General features: G+C 30.6%; 1 protein-coding gene across 11 annotated transcripts in view; it reads left to right on the forward strand.

The window, feature by feature from the left end:
* The window catches only part of LOC130451212 (proton channel OtopLc), a 52030-nt gene that overhangs the window by 19113 nt on the left and 9336 nt on the right, over nt 1–23581 (forward strand). For 5 of the 11 annotated variants that reach the window (XM_056790078.1, XM_056790080.1, XM_056790077.1 and 2 more), the window contains 6 exons: nt 4548–4914; nt 18925–19228; nt 19549–19709; nt 20795–20966; nt 22934–23119; nt 23196–23555. In XM_056790078.1, the coding sequence (XP_056646056.1) occupies nt 4548–4914; nt 18925–19228; nt 19549–19709; nt 20795–20966; nt 22934–23119; nt 23196–23555 (1550 nt within the window). Of the gene's footprint in view, nt 1–4547; nt 4915–15697; nt 15746–18924; nt 19229–19548; nt 19710–20794; nt 20967–22933; nt 23120–23195; nt 23556–23581 lie in introns of all 11 variants that reach the window. The other 6 variants (XM_056790083.1, XM_056790086.1, XM_056790085.1 and 3 more) reach the window with 4 other exon arrangements.

A 23581-nucleotide genomic window follows, 5' to 3' on the forward strand; every position in this document is an offset into this window, starting at 1 on the left:
CAATTCCTCTCTAATAAGTGGACCACGAGGAATACTTGAATTCTATTCAAACTATTCCCATATCTAACAATCTTAATACTTTCAAATGCATCCAGCAATCTATTTTTTGATACATTTTCAACAGTTACACATTATTTCTACTTATTGCTTGATTATGACTGACTAAACTATGAAGTAGACCGTAAGGAATATGTACTGTATTTCTTTACATTAACATTTTATTGCATACAATAGTAGCAATACTTCCAAATGTATACAACCATCTATTGTTGAATACATTTGAAAAAAATTACATTATTGATACTCATTGCATGAGTATTTTTTGAACTATCCATATTTTAAATGATATGAATGCTCTTTAAACAGGATATCAACATATATTGTCCAACGTACTTTCAGTCATAATCATTACGGCTAATTTCATAAATACCACCCTGTTCTAAATCTAGTATTTCATCAATTACCTAATACCCAATGATTGTTCAATTTCAAATCTACTGTCTTATTTTCTTTTCTATAAAAATGATTTAAAGGTACTAGAATTAGTTCCTCCCGTTTTTCATTTAGAGTTTATAGTTTGCAAATACACTACATTTGCGTATTAAATAGAGCAAAACATCACGTTCTCTGAAGACGATAGCTTTGTTGTCGAAACGGCCGTCAGTAAATGTTGGTCTAGTGGTAGCAGTAAATAGTATGTTCAGTATCCATCCTTCTTGCAATGAATATGTCTCCGTCTGGTAATATTTTATGTTCTGATTTCTTGTGTAAGTTTTGATCTAGTACAAATCTTCCATCACTGTTTATTTACCTTTCCGTTTTAGGATAATTTTTACTGTATGTTTTCCATTACAAGAAAATTCTTGTTGCTAAATCCAGACTCGAAAAAGAATGTGAAAAACGTGTGAGTAATAAAAAGGAAAAGATAATAAACAAAGCACTACAAGCTAGACAAAGTAAAGAAGATAAATAGGATAGGAGCAGAAGGTAGAACGATGAATATTTAGTATACAAATATTCCATTACCTCTTCATTTATTCGTCAAATATAATCTGAGGAACAGTATTTGGAGAAGAGAATATTGGTACTTAACTTCCACGTATATAATCGCTAGGGAGCAATTATTGTCAATAGTGGAAATACTTAGACGTACTGTGTCTTAAGGGTTCCAAGAGTAACACTCCAGAACATGATTACTTTTTATAATCCTGCTTTAGATGCTTTTATCAAATGGACGATTACAAATCAATCATTTCACTCTTCTTGACTATTCTTCAAGAATATCTTATCAAAGAATTAACTGAAAAATTTGAGGCAACATTATATCCAAAAATAAATGTTAGCCGTAACCTTTGCACTTCAATGTATAACTCATTTTAACGTTAATATTATTTACTTAATATTTTTCACAAACAGATCTCAATGTATTATTGACGAGTACTTGGCATTACGTTTGACCTGATAAAGGTTGGTAGCCAAAACAAGTCAGTTAATGGATTGTGCTCCATTATATATAATTTCATTGGAAATGGGCACTTCATTTGAATTTTTATTTATTATTTTTCAGGAAACTGCACCTTAATAATAGGTAGGTATTTGTTCAAAATTTTGAATTTTGTCTACTCCAATTTTCAGAATTCATTTTCGGATTCCTTCAAAATTACACTTATTCCACAAACCTTTGCTACATATTAGGGTTATGATTCATTATTACTTTCTATTTATTAAAACACTTTGCATTGTAAATCGAAAACATTTATTACATAGCTCATGTTAACCTGCGTGTGAAAAAATTTTCGTGTAGGTCGAGAGATTCTCGATACTAATTTAATATTATAATAGAGGCATTGTTATAATATGAATTTAAGGGGACGTCTATAAAAACATTAATTTAAATAATAGGTATGTAATTGTCTATTCAAAAAAAGGATCGGGGCCGTCGTAAATTCGTCCAGAGAAATTTGGGAGCCAAATTTGTACATGTAAACTCGTCAGAGTCAGGAAAATTGAAGTATACAACTATCAGATAGGTATACGTAAATTTATATTTTCAAAAATGTACATATATTCATACAAATAAAATAAAATTTGAGAAGTTTAAAAATAACCAAATAAAAACTGAACACTGTGAAGTATATAACTGTATTTACACGGCATAAAACCAAGCGACCAATTTGACAAACCGAAGTTACCGATTAATTCGAAACGACTTTTGTCAAATCATATGTCAGGTAATTAATTTGGCCGAATCTACTTTCCCAATATTTATGCTCTAAAGAAAGAATATAGTATAAATTATGATAATGATATACATGTGTAACAACAAATCGAATATCTCTTTAGCAATTTTCTATCGAGCCATACGAGAGTTTTTCCTCTTTCTTTAAATACAACTGAGGAAATTAATATTACTTCTGTTAGTATCTCTATTACCTCTTTACGTGCAGTGTACCGGGTGTCCCAAAAAGAATGGCTCTCGGCCATATCTCGGGAACCGTTTATAGTACAGCTTCGGAAAAAAAATTACAACAAAAGTGACCTCGAGAAAAACCTGGAAATTATTTAAAGAGTTGTAGGTCCACCGCTAGAGGGCGTAATTAAATACCATAAATTATGAAATGAATAATTTACAAATTTTGCTGGATTAAGATGCATTTAAACTATGATTATCGTATTCTTCAAGAAATTCAGCGTATATTTGATTTTACAAGTTTTAGTCTATCTCTTCAAGTAAGAGGTGGGGGGAAGCGGGAACTTTATTATGAAAAAACGTCTGTAAGTCCAGTTCTACTTAACCTATCTATGCAAACTTGGTCTTTTTGAAGAGAGTTCCTTTCTACAAATGTAAGAGTTATAATTTCTAAACCACCTAATGAGTAACGTATACGCTAGAGGGAGGTATTTATTTATTTTTTTCAATCTAGCTATCCTTGAAAAATGTTAAATGGAAACATGCAGTTTTAATTAAGAAATATAAAAGTAGACCAAATTAGCAACAGAATAGCGAAAACCGCTTGTCGAAATCTTTTTCGTATTACTAGATATCCTAAGAAATGTGTAAATTTTAAGGATTTTCCTTTAAACATAAATTACTCCGGGTCAACTGAACGGATTTTAACATTTTTTGACTTCTCAAAATTGTCTTTCCTTGTTCTATTAATAATAGTTCCAATTATTATGTCAATATTACTTATGCTGTCACAGGGAAACTGCATTATGGAAGTTAAACGGTTCCCGAGATATGGCCGAGAGCCATTCTTATTGGGACACCCTGTACATGCGCTTTAACTGAGAGTTCCTTCAGATTATATATTCATTGGTTCTTTATTTATTTTTTCTTTGCCGGTACTCGAAACTTTTTTGAATTTCCCATATACGTATCCTTTTTTCAGCATCTTCATCTATAGTGTCCATTAAGAATTTGCACATGGTACTGATTTCCATGGAAATTTTGTTGTTGTGGTTCATTATAATATGAATTTTGTATATGCTGCATATTTGTTTGTCTTATGTGGTCTTTTAGTACCGTTAACTCAGTAGGTTCCAATGTTTCAGCTTCCTGTCGCGGTTGGATGTATTTTTCAATACTGATCAAGTTTTCCTATTGGGATACAAAATTCTCCACTAGATGTTAATTTGTAATTTCGTCCTGAATTTGTATGATGTGTCTAGGTTTTGTTGCATGTTATCTAGACAATTCTTAGACCTTCAAATATTGAATCTCGATCTTTAACATTCGTTTCAAAACTCTACATTACTAGCTATTCCAAACACTTTTTTATTCTAAATTGCTACAGCTTATCACCTTCCTTGACTTCCCTGACAGTACACCCTACGTAGCTTTAAATAACTAGCTAATTATTTAAACTTGTAATGAATAAACTGTTGTAATTTTATTTTGGTTCATTGTAGCTGATACCGAAAACCAAAAACAGTTCATTGTTGAGTTACGTCGTATCAATTAAGTCTATCTAGAATAATATACTCTAATTGTACTGAAATATCCAATAGAAAATACCTATTACAACTGTATTATTCCATTTTTTCCACAATCTTTCAAGAGCAATATCGAGCAATGAAGCAAGAGCTTTTATATGATTAACGGCATTATAAAGAGAAGTCTCGTATACACCGGAAATGAATGCTTTTCATTTGGATCTGAATAGGAGTGCGATGAGAATATTTCAATATAAAACTTCACAGGATTAGTTAGTTGATTAGAGCATGACAAATGTTCTGCCGGTTCCCTTTTCGTGTTTAAAAAATAACTGTTATTTGATACATGGGTGTTATCTTTTGAACTTATCACGTGCATAAGTTAACTCAAGAACTTTAATTGTTAGGTAACTTCCAACAGAAATTAGATAAGAATTAAATTGCATTTAAAAATTACTAACATCGTGTTTAATTAATAGGTAGGAAGTTGGATGTGTAAATTCCATTAAGAAGTAGAATAAATAATGAATTTGTCGAACTTGAACAACTCAATTCTTAGATAATCATGTTTTGTTATTTTATATATACTAAAATTTTGATTTTTGTTTCAGGACATCCCTGTTCATTGTAACAAGTTTCGTCTACGCCAAACTTCTAGTCGTAATATGCATCGCTTACGTCATTTCGGATATAGTGACGCACAACATACCCCCGTACTACTATGAAGGATTTTTCACTTACCTTTACGGTTTTAGCATTCTTTTCTTACTGTACGTTTTCTGCTTTTTATTGCAAGAAAGCTCTTGTTGTTCTGGAAATGAAAAACAACCAAAGCCAGTTCCGAAAAAGAATGTGAAAGACAAGGAAGTTAAAAATAAAAAGGAAAAAGATGATAAAGAAAAAAAGAAAAAAGAAGCCGAAGCACAAAAAAAGCAGAAGAAAGAAAAGAAAGATAAAAAGGATAAGAAGCAGGAGAAGGTAGAATTGTTGAAACTATATTTGTTTGAGTTTGAAGTTTGCTTTTATACAGTTATGTAGATAATTGGTCTTTATAAATTATCTGTTTTTACTCTACGTGCGACAATACGCTAGTAAACCCGCAACATTTTTCCAACGCACTGATCAGTTATTAAATAACGCAGATCTCTGAATAGACACTTTTTTGGAATTAACGCTAATTAGTTGTCGTTATACAGGAGTGACTGTGAAAAAATTTTCTTTTAAGACCCCTCGTTTCTGAGTTATATGCTTTTGATATTGCAAAATCAGAACGTATTATTAGGAACAAGTCCGCTATATGGACCTTGGAGCCGGTCCTATCCGGTTATAGTAGAATTCTAAAATTCTTTTTCTAGACCGCGGAATACGTCTGATGTTTGTATACATTGCTTGTTTTGAACTAATTTATAGGAAAGTCCATTTATTTATTTGTTTTGTTTGTTTATTTTCTAGAACTTTTGAGAATTTCCCTGAATACATAAACGAGTTTGTTTAGCGCAGTTAGTTTAGTTTATAATAATTAAACATAGTGAACACAACGAAATAGAAAAGTAACCCAAAAATTTAAATAAATTATATATAATATAGGTTAGTTAAATTTTAATGATAAGTTAATTATTATTAAGTTAGTTAAGTGTAGTGTAGAGTGTTTAAATAAATTTAGAACGTAAGAAAAAGTGTTTCCAAATTAACCCCACGAATAGAAATAGTAAATAATAAGAGTATTTTTTAGTATATATCCTAAATTATACATTCGAACATTAGGTATGAATTTTTAACGGATGATTACGTATGTCCATGTAGTGAGCTTGACGGAATAAATAATTCTGCACAATTATATGAAGGCCAGGGGCGGCTCATGCCCAATAGTTAACTATCCGTAACTTTCACAGGGATAACCTGTACAATCCAAAGATGAATTTCTTAATAAATTTAGAAAAATTTAGTTGGTCAGTCTACAACTTATCAAATAAAAACAATACTTAATAATCGTGGTGGGCACCTTGCACTTTTACACATTCCTGGATTCTTCGAAGGATATGTCTTTGAACTTTTATAGCGTAAAATTCATGTTTGCTATCTTTAAATTGTACAGTTTTTCCCTGTAAAAGTTATTAAGCATTGGTCATGAGCCGCCCCTGGCCTTCAGATAGTAGTGTAGAATTATTTATTCCATCAGACATACTAAATTGAAATACGTAACCATCCATTAAAAATTTATAATGTTCGAATGAATTCTTTAAAAAATAGTTGTGATTGCACAACTTTAAATGCCTAACTCAGAAAGGAGGGGTCGTATGAGAATTTGTTTTTATGTCACAGCATTATTTTCACGTCTTCTATTTGGATATTGAACAATATTAATCAAAACAAAAATTAAATCCCAAAATAGTTATTTTTAATCATTATTTATTTCCCATTTAACCAAAAATGATAATTATATAAAGACCAATTGAATTTGGATGTTTTAAATTTAATTTGAGGTAAATAAGGTAGGATATTGAAAACAAGATCATATTTTTGAGAGCTTCATGCAACTTCTATTAAATTATTTGTATTTTATCATCGTGAGGGGAAAGTTAGAGCTGTAGTTTTATTTCTTCATTTCTTACTTGTCTCTTTATTTATCGTTTCAAATACCTTTTTATGAAAATTTACGTTTCGTTTTGCCAGCACACTTCATTTCTTATTCTATGTCCTCTGGTTTCGGGTCTATTCTTATCTAAAATTTATTACTAATTATATTTCATCCCAATCTATTACTATGGTACATAGGAATTTGACAAAAGTACAAAATATGGATTTAATAGTCACGAATCGAGCCTGGTGTAGCTTGAAACCATGCAATAACACATTTATAAAGTCTGTGTGACATTTGTATAAACAACATACGTCGTTTCTATCTCATGATCATTTGATCTGTATCGAGTATTTTTAATGGTTTTTATCAGAGTGCACATGAATAATGTAATTTATTCTTCCGTCCTGTTATATTAACGTGCCTGAATAAACGTTTTCGATCTCCATTACATCTATTGTTTTCTAAATTAATTTCGGATATTATAAATATTTCTTTATCAATAGAAATGTAAGAATTTATGTTCGATTTAATACACACCATTGAATTTTCAAATATTACGACATAACTGTATAAATCTGGACTTTATTATTGCTACTAATTCTTGCAATGTTTGTAATCAGTAGATCGGTGTTTGTTCTAACCAGCTTTATTTTAACGCAGTTTGTTTGATTTTCATTTAAACAGTTTTAGTTTCTTCATAACATCATATCACAATTTTGTTTCCTATCTGGGTTTGAATTGCAGAGTGCGTGTAAAATTAGATTTTTTCAATTGAAAATATATGTGAATTCCTTGGCCACTGATATTAATTTGGGATCTATTGTCACCAGAATACGGTACAATCAATTTATTAACAATACCAGCAATTGGATTTGACAATAAATTATAAAAGTCCTCTCAAATTTGAAAGATCAACAAATGGAAGTAAATATGATGAATATTACAACCCAAGTCAATAGTGAAGTCGAGTCAATATAAAATATGTGTTAAGTTATATAGATATTTGGAGATTTTAAATTATTGAATTTCTTTCTTTTATCCTCGTTCTATGCTTTTTTGAATATATATCTTAGACATTTTTTCGTCATGATACTTTTCATTGCATAATTTATCTCTCTGCTTTTACCGCCCTATCTTGATAATTGCTATAGATTCTCATAATATTATATTAAGCCATTTTTGCTTCTATTGTTTCTTCATTTATTGGTTATGCCTGTATTCATATTTGCTTCTAATATAATTTCATCACAATTGGTTTTATTTGATGTTTGGGTATTTTAATTTGTCCTCTCTCTTTTCTTTCAATGAACGTATAATTTGGAAGTATCTGTTTAGGTCTATTCAAATTTTGATTTCAAAATTCTTATAGTCTATTTTACTTGTTTGATTGCATTTCTGTTCCACGTACCTAGTCCATGATACGACAATCAGCTGCTTCATATTATATTTCTCTGATGCTATCCATCACTATTTTTCCATATATTTTCAGAATAGACATTTCCTTATCATTGTTTCATAATTCTTCTGACTATCTATTTCTTTCTTTTACGTTTTTAGTTGGGATCCATCCTCTCTTTCATTTTTATCCATTTGGATGTAGCCCTAATTGCTGAAATTTACTCAAACGCGGGAATTATATTGACCTGTTTCTATGATATCTGAGATGTTGACAAATTATGAATCACAAATTATCAATATTGTCTAGCTGCTATTTAAATTCATTTGTTACATCAAACAGTTTCGAATATTTGTTTTGTTTTCTTCTTAACTTTATTATTTCTCTTTTAACTTTGGATTTTTAGAATAGCTTTTTTATTGTAGTACCTGAAAGTTTGACGGATTAAGAACGAAATGCAGGTTCTCCAGATCATTTTTTCATTTATGATAATTATATAAATAGAAGTATAGAATGCACAATCCATTCATCCCAGTAATCAAATGAGATGGGTTTGTAACAAAAAATATATTTAATGTTCGTAGAAAATTTTTGTAGACCGGAAACAATTGCAGTTAGAAAATTACACTGTAATCAAATGAAAGTTTGAAGAACTAAATTGTCCACGGGTGGGGATTATTGTGCAATAGATAAAATAGAATGAAAATGACCTGGACGACTCAGCAGCAAGGTCTTAGTCTATTAAAGTGGTGCACCGCTCTTTCAATAAAGTATGCGTACAAGATAATATCTTTGCATTGTAATTTTAATAGTACGTTACTGAAATTTTACAGATTTGTTTTGTTGTGTGAGAGAAGAAAAAATGAAATCATTGGTATTTGATTTTATAGTTTTAATTGTTTGGTTTTATTAGAAAGATATCTGAAATTTATATTTAAATTTTTATTTAGAACTAAAAAATACTAATAAAGTCAAAAGAACAACACATGCAGACAGTTTTAACTGACTTTGATACAATTGGTTTTTTATGATTCAGTAGTATGACTACTGTATTTATATTATCATCAGCTCTTCTGGTTACCTGTCAATCGTCACCATTTTTCCGAAATAATTATCGTTTCATAATTATATCATGTTTATCACATTTATATTAGTTCTTCCATACTTTCCAGTTCTACTATTTCATTTCTTCAAGCCTCTACAACTGCTTTCCAAAATACTGTCACCATTTGGCCATCCAAAATATAAATTTGTTTGAAATTTGCGACCCAGACGTTATATTATTCTAGTAAACTGACGTAGTGACCTAAAAGCCTTAATTATTGAATTTTTAAGTATTACTAAAAATATGATCCATGAACGGAAATTATGATTTTATTTTAACAAAAAAATATGTATAAAATGTAAACTGAAGTGCACATCTTATGTCATGTTGCAGATCTATTTTTGTATTTTTTCTAAAGAGCTAAGGATGAGAATCATGCTTCACAAAAATTTATAGTAGTAAATGATAGCAGAACCTTCCCAGCTTCCTTCTGTCCAAAACTTTGCAAATTTTCCTTTTAATACCATATGACCTTGTAATTATTAGATATTCTTTTTGTAATTTAGCAGTACAATTTCCAACCCCTATTATATCTAAACCCAAGGAATTTCTTACTCATCTGTATTAGTCGATATAGACACTTTGTGAAATTTGACTTTCAAGATGATGAAACGTTTTGAAAATAGAAGGATATTGTTTTGAAAAATATGATTGCCACCTAGATCTTGAAAAACAAGTTTAATTTAGAAAATGGCGCGAATTTACAATTTTTTATGGCTATAGTTTTGTTTCATTTTTAAAAACAATAATTTTTTCACACGTGTCTATTACGGTGTGGTTTTAACTTTATGTTCTGCTGATTTAAGTGATAAACATCGCTTAAATATGTTAATTTCGCCATCCACTTATAATGAAACCACATCCTTGTTCTCTATCAGTCAGAACTGTATCTATTTCTGTTTTTGAAGAAAGACTTCTTGTTATTTTTTTCATTGACTTCGGTACAAAAGCTTTTTACCAAAATAAATTTGTTATTGAAATTTTGAATTCTGTATCTCACATACATATCTACTGATTTATCGATTTGAATAGAAAATTTCATTGCTGTTTTGATATCTGTTATTAATTGTTCTAAAATATCTAATGGCGTTAAGTCTAGTTTAATTTTACGGTATAGCTCAAAATTGACACCATCCCCACCTTCTTAGCTATTCCGTCTCCACAGACAAATAGTTTTTCCAACGAAACTGGATAGTGCATCAAGTTTCGAACGCTTTGCTTGCGCTTCTTTCTCTTTTCAAAAGACAAGTGGCTTATTTTTGTGACTAGGATGAATTTGTCTGATTTGTTGAGTTTAAGCGATTGATGTTTAACGACACTGAATTGCTGCCATACAAATTGCCATATAAACTTTTCCAGCTCTCAGTCAGAATTATGGCGCTCACAACGTTTTTTAAAAATTCTGGCGACCTATTCTAATACCTCTGGGTACCCGTTTCGTATCGGGACTTAAGGTTAAGAAAAGTTGATCTAAAGTATAGTATGATATGGTATGGATACAAGGAACAATCACTAACAATGATTTTACAACAGTTTTTACAAATAAAGCGACCAAGCAGCGTAATTCGATATTGGTTGGGTAATAAATTCTTGACGCAGGTCATAATGGGATAGGAAGAGATACAAAAATATAGTACAGAATAAAGTAGTCTCCTGGAGCCTGTTTATTTGGACTGAAATTTCAGTCGTAGTCAGTAGTGCCACACACAAAACGTTGCAAGAATTTGTTGAAATTAAAGATACGTCCATTTTGTCTTACATTTACAGGAACAATTTAGACTAAACTACAAAAGATAATTAAGATCAAATTGAAAGCACCAGTAGCTGAAGCTAAATGAATAAGTTTCTAAAAATTATGCATACAGAATGGCGAATAAATTAACATGGAGTCTTGTCATTCTGTGTCATCTTAAATCTACTTGATATATCTGGAACGGTACTGGTGCATTTTTCAATTTTATTTCGTTCAGTTCTCAAAACTTTTCAATCTTCTCTCTTTTCTGCTTTATTGGGTATTGTCTAATATTCCACAGGATTTAGAATTGTTATTTATTACTTTCAGATATTTTTCTAATTCAAAATAAAGTTTTATGTAGGTACTGCGGAGACGTATCAAATAAAAACTATAAAATATAATTTAGACGTACACCCATAATCAACTCTTCTGATTGTATTTCAGTCGATTGTAAAAATTCAGTACATATAAGATAAAGAAAAAACAATTGTAAACGACTATATTCCATCAACTACAACGCAGCAAACTATAGAGTGTCAAGGAAGACTGAGATAACTAGACCGAGAATTCTTCACATTACTACTACTACCGTGAGAGAGTAATTGGCCTAGTTCATTTGTTTAAATTAACAATACCGGAGATTGTAACAACCATAGTTAAGAAGTACACATTATCAGTAAAAAAATGTTTAAATTGTTACACTTTCACAAAGTTTCAAGTAAATTATTTTTCGAGGGAATCGTAATGTAAAAAACCTTTTATAAGACAGATATTTTTGTTTTGATAGTTCTTTGATTTTCTTTTCCTTTGAAAATTCAGTTTGGTACAAGAAAATAAACTAAGAAATTATTTCAAACATATACGTGTAGAAAAACTTTCCATTTTTTGAAATGAGTTGATTAAGGTGAGAAAGACTAAATTATTTTCTATTATCCGCAGTATGTAAGTAGTTAAATATGTTTGCGATTGCAGTGGTATTAGTATTGATCCTCTTTTAACGTAATAATATGTACCTGCTTAAAAACCTTATAAAGACGTTGAAACATGGCATGTCTATGCTTATGTTTCTACAAGTGAACTAAAATTTTTTAAGCATAAGCACTGATTCATTTCACGCCAAGTAAATTTCAGGGTGATTACTTTTTAAAAAATATGGGTGTTGTTTCTCATAACAATGAATTATATAAAATTGTATTTATTTTTCTCTTTATTCTATTTATTTGAGACTTGAACATATATAAAAACGATATTTACTTTAAAAAATTCAATGCTTCATAGAAAAAGTATTCCTCTGATTTAGTTTATAGGACAATTCATGATAATATGGAGACGGGTGATTTTGTTTTGAGCATCACAATTTTTAAGGGGCTGTTTTAATCACTTGTTCAGATTTGCATTTTTTATCAACAGATATTGAGTTATCGATTAGCCTTTTTTTCTATCTGTTCTTATTAATGTTTGATTACGTTAGCTAAAATACCTTTTTTAATTCTTTATATGTTGGACCGGGATGGTGCGCAAATTATTTAATTTTCGTGGCCTATAGGTATGTTGGATTGAACAAAGTTTAGTTTTGATTTATAAAGTAATCGGAGGATGTATATAGAGTATTATGTAGTGTGGCTATTATATAATGAAACTGGTGATATAAAATATTTTATTTTCATTTTATGTATATTTCTTTATTATCATCTCCAATTTAATGCCAGATAAGACTCAAATCTTGATCTTAGGAAAGGGGTAGAGGTTGCAAGATGTAAGCTCTAGCGAACAAGGTGGATGGTCTAACACTAGAATGCTTTTCTTGGCTAGAAACATTTTGACGGACCGTGCAAAATAAGGCACAAACAGTTTTTCACAGACTTTTTGCACACATTCTTTGTCGCACGTTATGAGGTTTTTTAGATGAGTTGTCCGGCACTTTCGGTCACTTCTTACGAGGGTTTTCCGGCCTGCAAAACTTCTTGCGCTATTACACCGCTCTTATTTGAGGTTTAAGCCCCACGTTACAAAAGGTTTCACGCGCGCCCGTTATGAGGTTTTTCAGCCAATTTTTTCGTTCGGGAAAACCGGCTAGCATTTTCATATCAAACCTGTGCTGACCTTAAGAAGTGGCGTCTGGCGATGGTGCGCACCTTATCGACCCTGTTTTTTGTAGCCAGCTCCTCGTCTAATCGTGGAATATTATTGTACATTGAATTGAGTTTTTGGTGGATATTTTCTTCTATTTTTATCTATAAAATTATACTCCAAATACGTTTGAATATTATGTTCTATTTTCTTATTTGTTAAAGCGTTCCTACATTAAATGACAACTTTCTTATTTTCTAAATGTATAATCTAGAAAAAATAACCCAAGAGAATTTCTGGAGAAATTATTGCTATATTTTTTCATCCGAATCAATAGAAATAAAAAAGTAGATCTCATAGTATTTAAAAAGTATTTACACCCTAAAAGAATTGTATATTCGTTCATGAAACAGAAACCTATGAAAAAATTGGTTTCTTGATATATTAAAGTAACTATGCGATATTTGTTATTCATATAATGCAATCCAATATTTCTTCAAGACTTTCACTGGTTTATAAACAGGTAAATATATAACTCAAACACCTGAGAGATGCCATGGATGGTGCTCCAAATGTTCTTCATCTCACCACTTCAAAAATTATCATGCCTATTTTTCAACATCTAGAAAAGTGTTTCTTCCTACAAAGAATTTTTATTTTATACAAACACATATATCGAATTGGAAAAGTATCAATGTTTTCCAAAGTTGTTAGGGAAAAAATTATTTTTGTTACTATTTGTTTCAACTGAAAAATTTGGATTGTTTTTTATAATAGTTTCAGCTTTTCAAAATAAAAAAATCATATACTTAGGTATTAGAAAATCAGAGATGAAATCAATTTAATTTCAAAAAAGCTATTTTAAGGTATCAAAAATTTATATGTAATTTGAATAAACTTGAATCACTTTGTTTGTAGTTAGTATTTATTATACATTATAATAATATTATTCTGAGTAAAATTTTATTTATCTTATATAATATGAATAATAACACATAGACCAATTCATAAATTGAATTGTCTGTGTCATGTGAGGGACTAAAATGTTACTATTGAGTCAGGCCAAATGGCGTTAGCTCATGTAAAAGGATTTGTACATAGCAGGATATAGAAATACTTTTGAAATGGGAGCCATGGAAAATTTCATGTATATACGAATATAGAAATATAATAGAGGAAAAAAGAAAATACTGTGACCTGGCTCTGATTAGAGTTCATCTGAATATTCGAAACAAAATGATTGAATATTTCAAAATTAAGTTCTTGTATTGTAGTAAGTTTTCAAGATATTAAAACCTGTTTATTACAATTTATTTATTATATAAATAATGTATGTTTCAATTATCCTCCCACCTATATAATTATTCATTATACTTATTATTATCATTAACTACATTTGGCAAACTCATCTTTCTATTGAAAGAAATTTAGAATTATATCAAACAGTATATAAATATTTAGACTTTTGTTTCTCTCTGTAATCATTGATTATCTAAAAACAAATTTTCTCACACTCGTTTTGCTAGAAGTTCTCAAATTTTAGGAGAATTAATCACATGTTTAATCCTATTTGTCTAAATATCGAATTTTCAAAATGGTAATTGATTGCATCTTTTATTTTCCATTTATTTTTATCTTGAAAAATATAGTGTAATAATATATCCAGTGGCCAAATATAACATTTCTTGGTATTGTTCAGATTAATTGTCGGTATTTCACTATTTGGTTATAAAGTCTCGGAAATAAGAGTTGTAATTAATGCTTCGGCGTATATATTGAAATAGCAGCAATTGTGCCATAACTTGATATAGAACGTAAGTAAAAATCTAATTACGTTTCACGCAAAATTAAAACTCTATAGCTTAGAATAGTCTTTTGGAATGGTTCATTTGATTTGTAGGTGGACCAAAATTTTTTAAGATGAAGTTTAATAATCACAGAGTTCACAGACTATTTTTTTGTAGTAATCCAGTAAGATTAGTGCCTTCTACTGTTAATAATTGATTTTGATGTTATTCAGTCAAAGCTTCAGATGGAAAGAAATACTCTTGAAAATACAACTTTAGGACCATTGTAAAGATTTCAATTCATTTCTCATTCAAAACCAGAACAAGTTTAAAAAAAAATTTTGTCTTTCTAAATCAAAAACTTCATTTTCAATCGATTATTTTATAACTAATATAACTATATAACACGTCATGATTTCTACGTCATAAGGTCATCAGGTATAAAGAGAATCACAAATCATGTGAGACAAGGACAAACTAAAATGATTGAAACATTAATTATACTCAAACAGTGGCGTTTTAACCATGTGTTGAATTATCGATATAAAGCTAATAGAAGAAGAGCCATATATTTCCAGTTATCATTTTGAAAGTCATTCAAACTTTCTCAATAAATATTGAAAACCTGTCGGGGTTAACTCCCTACATTTTTTAAGAGGGTAAATAATAATATTCAGATAGTTCGCTATAGTATTCTGAAAGTATGAATTCTTTGTTAGTAATATGTACCTATATCAAATATTAGAGAAAATAAAAATGTTTTAAAATTTTTTCATGGGTTTGGTATATTTTCGCGAATCATCAAACTATTCTCTCTTCAAAATTTCAAGGTAGTTATTCACGTGAGAAACATTTTCATGACTTTTTGAAATGATACTAAAGAGAATCAATGGCTTTTGATCTATAATATTCTAACCAACTTATACGCACGATATACATACTGGTCTACTTTTTTACTCATCATACTATTATTTATGATTTTTCAAAGCAGTTGTTGGAAGAGGCCCAAACCAAATTTTAGTTTGATTCTTTTAAGATTGGAAGTATTTGATCATTTATTGTTTTCATCGAATGTAATTTTTTACAGCCAGAGGAATCCAACCAGCCTATTTCTGTACAATGGCAATTTGATGCGGTAAGATTATTTGAAAATTCAAAGTTCGTGATCGGTATACTGTAAATAAATTTTAAGAGTAGGTAGACAAAATTTAGATATTTACTACCCCTCCAGGGGCAGCGTTTTCCCCTTTCACAAGCATAATCAATAATAAAAATTTTTTGTACTCAACTCTGGTTACAATTTTTTAGCAGACAATGAGTATTGGGCCTTCAAATCGTTGAGTTTAGGGAAGTGGAGTAGCGGTAAGCTTTAGGTGTAAGAAATTTCCTAGTATTTTGACATGAGTGATTCATTAAATATTTTTCTCATTTTTATAAGTATAAAATTGAACCTTTAGCTAGAAAGTATAAACAAGCAACAAACGTTCATTAAAGCAAAAATCAAACAAATGTACGGGAAAATGGTGCAGTTCTGGGAAAAAAAGATACCAAGGCGCTACAATTTGTCAAATGTTTTCTGTGAAAACTAGGTTTTAGGTTGAAAGTCAAACATTTATTCCATTAATTTCAACTTATATACTTCACAGATTTTTTCTGGGCAAGATAAAACTAGGAAAAGTTTTGTCTGTCAATGATATCAATATAAAATCTTTCTTTGTTCACTAAAGATATATTTATTTGTATTTTTCCAATTTTTTCTTCAATTTTTATTCTGTTCGTCTCTTCATATTTCCAATATATTATTAGGTTTAGGTGTTTGTCTTCCACTTTTGTTCCGTTTTCTTTCCTGTTAACTACGTTAATTTTTTTTACCGTCTGCTTTTTTGTTAATCTATATTCTATCCCAGTTTTCTTTAAAAGCCTTTGAGTTTCTCCTCTTTGCACATTTTATGGTAATTATATATTTCTTATTTGTATAGGTATATAGCACAGTTCTTCCAATATCAATGGCAGGAGACAATAATGCGAGGATCAATCAATATATACGAGCCCCGTCCCATTTCAGTTGGCCCAATTGAAAAAAATTACTAATTATTGCTTTTTCAGCTGTTAAAAACCGACAAATTGTTTCGTTTTGAGCACTTTATATTTTCTATAAACATTTTAGATACTTTTATAGGAGTTACAAGTCTTAACATATGTTATAATTACAAATGAAAAAAAAAACAAAAACCAAATAATGTAATCAGAAAAGCTTAAATATTAAATATACTTTTAAAAGTTACCATTGTATAACATCCCCTTATTTTTAATAACAGCCGTAATTCTTTGAGGCATGGTGTTTATTAAATTCTAGCAGTATTCGGGAGTAAAATCATCTCAAATTTCTTGTAGTCTTTCTTTTAATTCCATGACAGTTCTAGCTGGATTTGCACGCAACTGCTTTTTCATTTCATTTCAAGGGTTTCTATTGGTGACTACTTGAAACCCACTTTAAAAGTGGAATATTGTTGTCTGAGAACCATTTTAAGTTTGACTTATTGCATGCTGCTCCATCTTGCTGAAAAATAAAGGCTTTCCAAGCGGTTAAAGATACTTCTATTGTTAGCAACAATTATTACAGATGCCGGAAATTTTATTTTCCGCTTCAAACAATCTGGAGAAGCTTCATATTTTTGTCGAATAACTCTACTTTGGCTCTTTGGCCCATTTACGTCTATTTTTCTATTGGATTTGAGTCAATAATGGCTTTTTCTTGGCCTATGTTAAGAAAATTTAAATTTAGAAAAATGTGTATTAAACTAAGGTGTTACAAAATTCACCTTGTATGTCCGAAATCCTAATTTTTGAGCCTCTCTGTGACATGTGGATCTTGAAATCCGCCTACTCACTGCATTACTCCAAAGTACACTTAGTTGACCATAGTTAGCACGTCTGTTTTTTTGAATTATTCTTTTTTATCTTTGTCTGGCAATTTCGATTTTCTTACGTATCGGCGTTTAGGGACAATCGAATCATTTGCTTTATACAAGCGAAATATATTTCGAACACTGATTTTGACATGTTTACAACTTTGATTAAATGATTAATCGAATTTTTTCATCAATAACTTTTTCTCTACCCATTTTAAAAATTATACTCATCTCATTACTTCAAAAATCTATCTGTGATTCGAAAAAAAATTTTTATGAAAATATGACTTACACCTACTTTATTGTTGGCGTATTCTAGACCTAACGAAACTTTGAACACAATTTTGGAAACAATGAACCCTTGTATATGCATAAAAAATTATTATCAACAAGACCTATCTATTTCCATCATATTAAATATTATCCAAAATATTTGACAATATTCATCCAAAACCTATTTTAGACGTAAAACTAAAAGTTTAAAACATTTTACTAACAGCAACTTTTTAACATTTAACAAGTTTTACACAAGGCCTACATACTGTATAAAGCTCTCGAGGATGTCGCAACAAGGTAGAGTTTATGAGCATTATTCATAATTCACAAGATATTCACGTAATCGTTCGTAATCGTGTGGTAAAACTTGCTAGCATCAAGTGTTAAATTATGGATTCCTATCAAAGGAACTTAAATGGTTGGCTAGGGAGCACATATAATATATCACACAATATCACGATAAAGATTGTAGAAAACTGATAATTATTGTGAAACGCAAGATATCATGCGAGTTGTATCATCTTTCTATGTAATATACTCTTTTATATATCGTACTTCTTATTGTTTCTTAACAAAAACTTTTTGGTTGGTAGGTTTTTATATTGATTGAATAATTCCACTGTATTTAAGGCTAATTGTTTCCATAGTTTTAAGTTAATACGAAAATTATAATTGTTCGACAATAATATGACGTAGTTACAATTGTTTATCAAACTCCTAAAATAAAATAAAACTTTATTATTGGATAATTCTCTATTCCGGCCAATAAGCCTACCGCTAATTCATAGGTGATCAGTCTCGAGAGAAGAATTGCTTAATTTGAATTAAAAAAAATGATATTAACACGCAGTTAAGACATTCATCACTGCCTTTGCTTTTACGTATGTTACTTTTGCTTGGATATATTTTAGTGTATTCTGCTATAACAGAAAAATTCGAATTCAACTACTATTTATTAGATATTTGTTACGTAATACATTTTAAATGAAACACAGTAAAATGCAGGTTTGAAAAACGGGAGTCAAACTGGCCATACTTACTAAATTATGATAGTTCTGGGACCCTTCTTCCTGACTGCTAAAATTATTCACCATTTTTATTATTTACTTTTAATTTGTGGGGGTAGAGCACCTACCGGCGCAACTCTGAAGGGGTGGTTGACGCAGGCCTGGCAGCCGTGCCTGTGCCTGTAGAAGAAATAACTCAATCTCAAGCTGCTACTGTTGTATCACAGGAACAGCCTCCTGTCGCTCCAGCAGCTCCAGCGGCTCCTGGTGCTACAACTGCACAACAAACTACTCGTCAGCCTACTCCACCTGCCGATTCCGTAGCCATAGAATCCAGTTCAGATTCGAAGATCAAATGTAAGCGCAAGACTTCACAGAACGATCACAGTCACGGAAGTTTTTTCTTGAGAATTGGTGCAATAGGTAAGTTAATTTTAAATAGCAAAAATAGAAAAATCTTATAACAAAATGGACTATCTATGAAACTTTTAAATCTTGAATGACACATTTAAAAACATGTGATCATATTTGTATCATATGGAATTTCCTGGCTCTTTTTTTCATATAAATTGGATTTAGCCTCAATTACACTACTACTGAATGAAACTCTCTTGTTATATGAATAATTTAAATTATGTAAATATTGAAATTTAGAAAAATTAAATCATTCTCGAAGGCATGTATAACCTAAATAAAAGTTTTTTTCGATGTTTATTTTCCATTGACGTATTCTTATTTTTCAGCTTTTGGGTTGGGAACTATGATTTACATCGGATTGGAGTTTGGAGTATTCTTCGAGGTACCGTTCAACTCTCCATGTTACATGATCCTAAAGGGGGTAAATCCTACGTTGCAGATGATATTTACCTTTATGCAAATGTACTTCATTTTTATGAATTCACGGGTAATTATGAATTGACATTTAATTAATAATATTCAATTACTCGCAATAAAGCACAATAAAGATATTGTTAATACGGAATCAGTTTACTAAACCTGCTAGTAAAAACTGAGAGCATGGAAGTCGATACGTTGTTATTTGACAAGATTTGTTTCATACAGATCCTCGTTTTCGATGTTGGAAACCATCATAGCTGTAATTTTAGATATGTTCTTCGTATTTGGTTCTAATAGTATTCATTCTTTCTGGTTGAATCTTTCAGTGGTCTTTGTAATTCAACTTTATTGTTTCACTATTTTTGACAGATATTTCATCTTAATCTTCATTTGGAGATTTTGTCATAAAGTAATTTTAATGAATAGATAAGGACGAGAGAGAGCAACAGAGAACTGCAGATTTTAATTACAAAGAATGAATATCTAGTGAATAAAGAGTGCAGCAGTGCAGATATTTCCAAAAGATCTTTGAACTAGTATCACAAACTAAATCTATTCTGACATCTCGTTGAATTTTTGTTGAAGCAAATTTCAAATGGATTGTGATCTTTGATCCTTTGTAACGTTCGTTTAAATTGGCCTAAAGTTCATTATTAGATCATTAAAAAATAAATTGTTCGTTTATAAGTGTGTGAATGCATCTCTTAAAAACTGTACAGTACATATTCAAATTAAGGGGAAGCATACTTAAGTGTGAAAGAAATCTACCTACTTAAGATTATGGATTCAGTTCGATATGTAATTTTGTGATGTCTAGGTGCAATTCTCTCTGCCAATAGTATAGTAAGTAACTATCATAATTCTTTCAGTGGGTAAATGAGTCATCTACAAATAATATTTCGATGGACCTAGAACATATGTATCCGCAGTAATACTAGAACAGTATAAATTAAGGTAAACGTGTTATGGTACTTAACAAACAATTGATATTTTTCAAGGTTGGATAATAGCAATAGGGAATTTATAAGAAAGCAAATATATTGTATTTATTCTATCAAAGTCATAGGAAATACTAAAAACTATGAGGCATATGTACTACAATACTCTGTATAATACCCTCCTGTATTGATTAAATTGTTTTATTTATTTCAGCTCAATATACATCGTTTTAAAGTGATAGCACGGTTTGGATTGATGCATATAGTCGCTACGAATATTTGTGTATGGATTCGAACATTCTTTATAGAATATTTGAAAGATATTACAAAATATCATTTAAAATTTAACAATTCTACAAACTTGTCCAGCGAAGAAGCATTTTCAGGTAAGAATGTTTACTTACTAATTAAAGCAAACGGAAACTCTTACTCATGAAGAAATGATTTCAATGAAGTTGTACTTTTATCAATAATCTCAAAAATATAATGTCTATTCTCTGTCAAAAATATATGGAAGTATTCCTAATTATAAATAATTACTTAACGCATAAACAACAGACGATTGTGTATAAGTAAAAATCATTTGAATGAATCCGCCCCAATTTAATTCGAGCTGATTGTACGAGATCAATTGGCTGTGCCAAAGTCATTGGGAGTTTGGTAGAGAACTTACTTATCTACTCATATCTGAATAAGCTCTTTAAGCGATGTATCTGCTGATTCAGCAGAAAAGGAGAGAAAAATGTATTATTGAATGCCCATAGGTAAGGTAGATATAAGTTATCTCTCGAATATAAAAACTGACAAAAGAAATTTATCCTATACTGCGAGCATGGTGATAAATTGTTGAAGGTAGAATTAACTAGGTAATAAAACTTCAAATCAAAAGTGCGTATGTGGAGCACTATAAGTCTGTGTACATTTCTACCAGAAAAATATTTCCACTGATCTTCTGCTGTTTAAGGCCTAGTAACGTCAATTGGCAATATTCTTGTTCTGCCCATTTTTGGATTGACTTAGGCTGCACCTACATCGGATCCGTATTCCCCCCGATCCGATCCGTTATCTGGCTTCTATCACGGCCGACGTCGTCTGACGTGAGTGCCTACATTGGTTCCAATCCTGACCGATCCGATTTAGTTTGGAGCTCACGGTTGAGTCAAGATCAGTGGTTCTGGCGACAAGTTATTGTGCTGTGTTAGGTTAGAAAAAAGGTCATCCTGAAGAGTCGTAAGAGGAAGCCTTGGGTTCTTGATTTTAATTTGGATAGATCTACAGGAGATTTTATTACAACAAGGAGGAATAACAATGTTAAATTCAAAGAATATCATGAATAAATAGAGAAACTTTTGATTATCTTCTTGGTGGTATAAAGGAGGAGTTGAGTGGTCAAAGCAATGTGTATCAGTCCCGACGAAAAATTAGCTGTCACACTACAGTAAGAGAACCTGCGCTAAAATGCTTGTGTTTGGTTTTTCCCCGACGGTTGAGCAAGGGGATCCTATGTTGGTGTAGCTTAATTCTTTGACCTTCTCATACTGTTTAACCGATCCACCATAGCACAATAACGAATTATCAATTGCCCCTTTTCTTGTTACATATACTATAATAAATTACGATTGTACAAAAATAATTATACATAGTATATAAAAGTTTTTCATATTTCGAAAATATATTACATTACCGGTTAAAAGATTTTGCTCACCCTATAGTTTGCGTGATACACAATAAATAAATACGGTCGATTTTGATTTTGATATTTATATTTAGAAAAACATATATAGATAAAAATATAGTAATAATATAATTACAGCCTGTAATTATCGTCTATTTGGTTCCATTCGTTTCTCAGCATATTCCAAATACTACATTTTCTTTTAATATTTTTTATAGCATTTCTTCAAAATTTCCCAATTTTTACCAGGTCTCCAGTCGCCCTTCCTTCAAAATATACTCAAACCATTACCGAGCCTCCATCATGTTTTGTAGTCGGGATAACACATGGATCTAGCATTCGCATGAGCTTTTATAAAGTGAACAAATGACGGACACTAGTATCTTTGATTTGTAAGACACCGTTTCGACCTTCGCGTGAAAGAAAAAGTTCTTGAAGTGTATAATTTTGAAATTTAATGAATAGATTATGGGGTGGGCAAAAAACTTTGACCGGTAGTAAATGTTGAAAATCTTGGTGGTATTGGAAATAATTTACGAATCCTCAAAAATACATTCTATATTGGAAAGTTTATTCTGAACAGTCGAACTTCTATAAGTTGATATACATAATAAATATCACGATAATATTTTCTCTTAAGATGACCAACTTCATTGCTTGCGTTTTTTTTTATTTCAGAAAGTGTAAAGGCACATAACTTACGAAATGTGAACACTGTTCTAGGAAGTCACAAAGCAATACCAGATAAGGTACTGCAAACAACCACTTCCTTTACAACGTTACCTCCAGTTTCTACGACCGTAGCAACATTCTTCAATAAAATAGTTACGACATTGAGACCTTCCCCACATAATCCAAATCCATGTAAGTGTCAAGAAAATACCTTTGGTGTGTTTTTATTACTTTTCTGAATTGTTGATTTATTATTTACATTTATTAGGGTATTTTCCAATAACCACAACTGTTAAGAACAGTCCTGGAAACTTATGGAAAATGGTCACTACTACCACTTCAACAACCAGTACTACAACTACAACAACTACGCCTTCCCCTACAACTACTAGAATCATTCCGAAAACAACAGTAGCTAGAGTTTGGAGAGCTATCACAACAAGTTTGAGTTCAAGTGCCACTCCTAGTGCTACTACGACCACAACTAGTACTACTCCTCCTATTACTTCAAAAGCTACTTTCACTACTCCAACCACTACTGCGTTACCTACCACAATTTCTTTTCACAATTTATTCGATTCTAGTCTAGTTCGAAGTATTACGGCTGACAATATCAACAGTGCCTCTGGTAAAGTTGTTGAAGTTATTATTAAT

This window comes from Diorhabda sublineata, chromosome X (assembly GCF_026230105.1).
Source record: "Diorhabda sublineata isolate icDioSubl1.1 chromosome X, icDioSubl1.1, whole genome shotgun sequence".
In the NCBI taxonomy this organism is placed as follows: domain Eukaryota; kingdom Metazoa; phylum Arthropoda; class Insecta; order Coleoptera; family Chrysomelidae; genus Diorhabda; species Diorhabda sublineata.